The sequence below is a fragment of the Drosophila santomea genome, chromosome 3L (assembly GCF_016746245.2).
Source record: "Drosophila santomea strain STO CAGO 1482 chromosome 3L, Prin_Dsan_1.1, whole genome shotgun sequence".
NCBI lineage: Eukaryota > Metazoa > Arthropoda > Insecta > Diptera > Drosophilidae > Drosophila > Drosophila santomea.
The window spans coordinates 14645177-14651926 of record NC_053018.2 but is presented as its reverse complement, the minus strand read 5'-3'; the positions used below and the strand labels follow the sequence as shown (position 1 = coordinate 14651926).

General features: G+C 39.6%; 1 protein-coding gene across 1 annotated transcript; it reads right to left on the bottom strand.

The window, feature by feature from the left end:
• Positions 1-3102: 3102 nt before the first annotated feature.
• On the bottom strand, positions 3103-3691 carry LOC120449348 (kelch repeat and BTB domain-containing protein 4). Its single transcript, XM_039631759.1, has 2 exons — positions 3639-3691; positions 3103-3585 (listed from the first exon to the last, which is right to left on the bottom strand). Exons 1-2 carry the CDS (start codon positions 3686-3688, stop codon positions 3330-3332), a joined length of 306 nt encoding a protein of 101 aa, XP_039487693.1. The 5' UTR covers positions 3689-3691; the 3' UTR covers positions 3103-3329.
• Between the last annotated feature and the right edge of the window lie 3059 nt (positions 3692-6750).

The window sequence follows — 6750 nt, the reverse complement described above, 5'->3', positions numbered from 1 at the left end:
ATTATCCAAGTGGGAAATTGCTAAGTAGCGTTTAATATTTTTTAGTTTTGTATCTCAATAAATCTGTTGTAAGAAATACATTTGTCCATTTTAATCGTACTTGCCACTCTAGATAACGTTTGACGGAAAATACAACCGAATTTGTGCCCCCGGCGCTTGGATTTTGATTGTTCATGCTGATACCGAACCGGTTGCCGGATTTAACTGTTGCATACGCACAAAGGATAATGGCGAGGAAGGAGTAGGTACCTTAATGCATTTCCGTCTTTGCCTGCATGTGAGTAATATTTTAATGAAGACACGGCAGGTGGAAGGCGCAGCAGAGTGGAGCAACGTAGAGCAGAGGGGCCGACATGCCGCGGAATTCCTTTGCCTTGCCAGGCACTTTATCAACTTCCGGCATGTGAGCGATGACAACCAGGACACTATAGCAGGTGTTTCGGTGGGTGGTGTGAGTGCCAGGCTGAAGGTGGGTGGTTGGGATGAAAACTATGAACGCAAATCAAGCGCAGCCAGCTTCTTGGAAAACTTTCCACCCGGGGGAAAAGGCGGTGGTGGGAGTGGAAATTCGCGGAAACTTGCCACATCGCAATGAGGCTCGGAACGTGCTGAATGTCCTGCTGCAACGCCCACCGCCTGCAACATCCTTTGCATATTTTAGAAAGTGATTGCGCAAATGCATAATTTAATGACAGGCGATAGAGATGGATGGTTGATGGTGGATGGAGATGGAGTTCCGAGCGCCAGAGATTTCCTTACTGCAATTTTGATAAACGCTTTACAAATTCCGTTTCGGTTTGGGGTATGGGTATAACATACTTAAGCAATGATTTAAGGGGTAAGTTTACAAATCTGCAATTGAATTAAATGCAGAATACCTTTTATGAGTGACTTTTCTAAATCTACGTGCTTTTTCAAGTAAGCTGCCTGTAAAGGTACTCATTAACCTCTTTAAAAATAAGTCAGTATGCAAAACTATTATTTCCAAGTAAATAAGCTTTTCTAATTTACTGCTGAAGTGTATAATGGTATATCTATGTGGGTTCTTTGAACAGGCAAATACCAAACAGGGTCACACCATCCCAAATGGCAAACAGAAATCAATCAAAATAAACTCAACCAACTTATCCATTCATTTTGCCATCAGCTTCCACTTTTTTGGGGAAATTCTTTCCGATCAACGCCCCCAGCAGCCAAATGTAATGCACATTACACCACAACAGACATGTTTACCCAGTGCTCCCCATATCAAACAAATTCTGTGAATATTTCTTTTTAAATTCAAAGTTATTTATATGTCAGGCAAAATTGAAATTGCTACGAGGTATGAAAGGGAAGCTGGGGGCTTGTCACGCCATCGATTCATCATCGTCATCGCACAATCATCACCATCGACAGTGTCAGTCAGCAACTTTAGCAGCGACATTGAAAAGATGAAAGTGTCCGGGAAAGTGATGGACTCACTGAGAAATTGAGTTACTCACAATGAAATGCAACGAATTTCACCCAGGAACTGTAAACTAATCACTTCTGCGGCGAGATGGTACTTTATTAGAGACCTCTCTCTTTCTTTCAATATTTCACATAATATACGTAAAATATATATATTAGGCGTAGTTTAATGTAAAATAATTTCAATATTGTTGCTTGCACTTTGATTTACCGATATCAAATCTCGATTCGCAGTCACGGAGCTGCTCATCGCTTCCCGCAAATCACGTGACAGGCGACTACTTGCGACGACATTCATTTAAGTACCGTGGGGACTATTCTAAGGATATTTTGAACATATCGAAGTGAAAAATATGTGCGACTGCTGACATTCCTTTCGATTCTCCATTCCCATTCCCACTTGGCTCCTCATCCTTCCCAAGACACTTCTTTGTGTGGCTGTCTCCTCGTCAAAGGACGAAATTGCATAGCATTTTAGTCTGCTGGATCGTCGGGATGCACAATAAAAAATGTATAAGCTACGATTAAATCAAACCTTTGGATAAAATAATAATATTTTATATTTTTGAATTAATTAAAACTCTACTGTAGAAAATTTAAACAAACAAACAACTTATAATTCCAGTTTGGTATTTATATTTTTCAGTGCAGTAAAGAAGCCTTGGTTTGTTGGCGTGTGTGGGAAATTGTCACTTGAAAATTGCCGAGATGGAGGCGGTACAGGAATACAAATAGGAGGCAGTGGGTTTTCTTAAATGCGTGTTTGTGTGGTTTTGGTTTGCTGACATATTCAATTTTAAACTGCGACAGATATACTGATATATGCGGAAAATATACTTCGAATAGATTAATGCACTTTTCACTCTCTCCGAATCTGGCAATAATTCCCTCAACCAAGTTCTTATGCCCTTTGGATTGTTTGCGCCTGGCAGTATTGCTCGAATTACCCCACATTTATTTATTATGAACGTTCGGCCGCGTGATATGCAATTATACGAGGTAATTAGTTAAAATTGGCATTAAAGCTATTCGATGACTCCCGCACATTACCGTAATTAAGCTGGCAATGTATTGGAGTAGCCTTTTCAGTGCTCATTTCGATTACGTGCTTCCCATATGAATTGCCAAGGAAATGAGGGGCATTTCGCAGAGGGGCGAAGGGAGCGGGGCAACCTAAATATAGGCAACATCAATTTGCATATTATAATTTGCAGTGCGAACATATTAAATGCATATTTTTTGAGAGGCACTAAAGGGGAGTCGGCGTGGCAGTGAGGACCGTAATTAAAATGGGCTTAATTTCCGATACCCGGCAGTGGAAATAAATATTTCATAATAATTGAACGTGGTATGTTTCCAAAACGTGTCTGATTGCAGTACATTTTCAACTGTTGGAAATGTGTTTTAAAATATATCATCAAATCTAAAAATAGGTTCTTGGCATTGTATTGAGTGCCAATCCAGAGGAAGTAGATAAGACAAGTAAAGTAAAGTAAATAATGGACTGATAAAGTTTAAGTTCAGCAATGAAAATATAAAATCGTTAGTAAGATAAGGAGTAAGGAAACCATGGAATCCCCTTAAATGAATATTGGTCAAAGATGAAGGGCTCATTTAATAACTTCATATTCTATTTTACTTCTTGGGTTCATATAATTTAATAGTTTAAAGTCTTTACAGTCACCAAACTAGTTGTCAAGAATGCGATTTAGGAAGTCTCGCTTCTTTTTATCCATTCCATCCCATACAGTCCATTCATTTTTTGAACGGCCGAGCTTATAACTTATTTCCAACTTCTCTGATTCTGACAATACGTTAGACTTTCCAGGACCATTTTGAAAGTCCTCCAATGACATTTCCTCATAATTTCGGAAATTTTATCTTTTTGAGCGCAAAGTCAATTTGCAGAGTTTTTTATCGTCAGGTGCGTACATAAAATCGAGGAATATCTGAAAAACTTCTGGAGTTGTTCCATCTAACAAAAATTCCTTCAAATCTTTTTGAAATAACTTCTCAAAGAACTCAGAGGCACAGGCTAAGATGATTTTGTGGCACTGGAATCCAGTGCAATCTATGCGAATGCATACATCTGAGAAAAGGCCCGACTTCATCAGTTTGATTCCTCGACTTGATCTGAAAATAGGATTACAAAAGTCTGAGCTAAAAAGTAAAGTAATTTAACTTACCTTAGTGAGCTGCTCATTTTCACTGTGAAATTCTGCCAGTCTTTCCTCATTAATTGTTGAATGACAACTGCCGAGTAGAACCAAACTGAACCTTTGTCTAGAAGTAAAGCAGAGCTAATCGCTGTGATACTTACAGTTGCAGTAAGTTGAATAGGAACGCCTTGAAAAGCGAACAATAAAGTACATATGTGCTTAATTAGTTGTTGGTTATATATGCTTTACAATTATAATTTATATAATTTTAGAAAGTTTTTATTATATGAAAAATAAAAGGAGTTTATGAATAATAAAGAGAGTTTCTGTGAAACACCAAAAGAATAAATTGCATTTTGGTTTTTTTTCTTGTATAATTAATTTTTTTACTAATTCATGTTTTGTTGTTACTTTTTTAAAGAGGTGCCATATTTTTTTGTTCTTTTGCAGGCGATTTCTTTTGTATCAGCTGATTTCATATCAGGTGATTCATTCAAGTCATAGAAACAAACATTTATATTAAAAACGATAACACTCTTTTGTCCAAAAGATATTGTTAAGAGTAGCACTTTCCTCTCTTCAAATTAATTATAATAGCTCTTTGAACATATTTGTATATTAAAATGCTCTTTTCTAATTTATATAATTCAAAAGCCTTTTCAACTATATTTTTTTCACAAATGTAATTGGGAGTATGAAATCCTTGAGCTTCTGTACAACTACAAGGACTCATCTTCCGACTTTCTACGTTTATTAACGACATTTGCCACCAGCTGGCTGTCGAAATAATAATATTTAATGACAAATGCGCATAAAATTTAAATCAAACACCATTAAAACTGTCGCCTGGTTGCCCTAATGGGCCATCAAACCCCATATAGATATACTACGAGATGTGGCAACATTCCGCTTTTATGACAACTTATGGAAATTGATGGCCATCTTCTCTTCCGAGGGAGAGCCAAATAATCGCGAGTCTCCCGACCGTCAGACACACAAACAAAAAATGCGAAATTTTCAGCTCAACTTGAGTGATGTCCCGAGTGGGATTCGGGGTTTGGCAGCCCCAAGGGGGTGGGGAAATGGAAAATTGCGGGGGGGGGGGGGGGGGGCGGTGGTGGTGCCACTGACATTGATGATGACGTTCGCCAAGGGCGTTGACAATGTTTGTCAGCCGAGCAGGCAACTTTGACGTGGCGTCAACAAATGCAGACAGACAGCAGCCACGCCCCCTTCGGGAGCCCACCATAACCTACTCCCACTGCCCCCTAATCCAGCTGGGATCGGGATTGGAGCGGATGGGAGTGGGCGTGGGCGTGGGCGGGTAAGTTTGAAAGAATCTTTCAAGTGGCACTTTTTCCTCGTTCGCCTGTAATGAGCTGCTCTTGGACTGCGCTTAATTGTGGTCCACTCTAAAAAGGGAACGTAGTTATTTTGCGTAGAAAAAGTACACCTAAAGATAAGTTATTTTTATCTTTTTATGTATATTCAAAAATGTTTAAAGTTACCTTAAGATGTATGCATCAATATATTTATAATTTGTAGATTTTCTTTTGAGTGCATCGTGAAGATAAGTTTGCCGAGATCTGAGGCGCCGCTCGTATTGTTTGCAACTAAACCCTAAACTCCAACGGCCAAGTTCTGAGTACTCGCAATAAAAATCAAACGATAAGCGGCAGTTTTTCCCGCACAGTTTTCCCAGTCTGTTGGAGCAATTAAAGGAAAAGTTCGTTTGTTTCAATTGGAAAAAGGGACTAAGAGGAAGACAACTTCTGCGGAAGTAGTAAACTGGATGGATTAAGTGTTTAGAAAAGAGCTTTTTAAGAAGCAAGCAAGAACAATACGATGGTCAGGGCCAACATTGTTGTAGTCGATTTTGAGTTAATTCCAAGAAATGAAACAATGACAGAGATAATCTATGTGCGAATATCTTTAGGGATATCTTTAACACATGCCACTAAATTTAACTCTTTACTGCTTAGCCACATGGAGAACTTTCCATATGCATTTCCAGTCACGTCCAAAGAGTTTTCCACCCAAAACTTCACTGACCCTACTTGGCTCCACTTTGCAGTTTTTAGGCCACACAATTAGCAAATGGAGGAGGGTTCATAACTCAAGTCGAAGAAGGGGAAACTATTTAGCATGTTGCTACATATTTTAAATATATTCTCGTCACAGTGCCTAGTTCTGAGTTCTGAGTTCCGAGTTCTGGGCCACCAGGGTGACCCGCATTTGGAAGCCAAGTTGGACCCAAAATCGGACTTGGATCCAGGCACGTGCCAGGAAAAAGTTGCCAACGCAGGCAGAAAGAAGTAACTTTTGCTTGCCTCATTAGCATGCGACACCAAAGGGCATTAAATCACATTTTGCATTTGACGCAGCAGCAACTTGCAATTGCAACCGTGCGGCACTGAAAAATAGTGATGTCTGCGGGGGGTTTTCTGCAAGATATACAAAAAAAGAAAAGAAAAGACAACCTATGAATTCTGATGACTTGCTCGAGTTTTCATGTGAGGCGCATGCCGGATAACAGCAGTTCGAGATGAAAGCGTGAAGTGAGAGCCTGAAGTCATACACTTGAACAAATCATACACCATTACATGTGATTGCTTAGGTTTTTCAATTGCAAGTGGACTCTTTCTTGCAAAATAATATAGAGTGATAATAAGTTATATACCATGTGAGATTTAGTACCAAGTTTCCTTTTGATTAGCGTACAAATACTTGAAATAGAGGTTAATACTTGCAATAAATATTCTCAAACAGAATTTGCAAAAAGGAAGCTTTAAAATGGATATACATATATATATATAGGTTCCTAGCCTTATTAGCTGTTTTGGAAGTGCTCTCGTTGGGAGTCCTTTTCCCCACCCCGCGAGTCACGTCTCTATCTCGCCACCGCACATCCTTTTCCCTTTCTCCTTTCTCCGCTCCATTGAATATCTCTTCTGCGGCTTGTTTGTTTTTGTTTGGTCTCCGTGTTTGCTCGTGTATCGCTCCCTTTATCTGGTCCCCACTGCCGCATGCAGGATGCATTTGGAATCCGTCCATCCCGGCGGATCCTGTAGCCCGGAGCCTGGATCCTTGTGCACGTTCCCAGCTACATTCCCGCCTATATTCGCCCCGCAGGAGTAAT

Excerpts from the sequence above, each read along its gene's own strand:
- LOC120449348 (XM_039631759.1), bottom strand. The coding sequence starts at position 3,688 with ATGAGGAAAGACTGGCAGAATTTCACAGTGAAAATGAGCAGCTCACTA. Across the intron at positions 3,586-3,638 it reads AAAATGAGCAGCTCACTAAG|ATCAAGTCGAGGAATCAAAC; the intron begins GTAAGTTAAATT and ends TCCTATTTTCAG.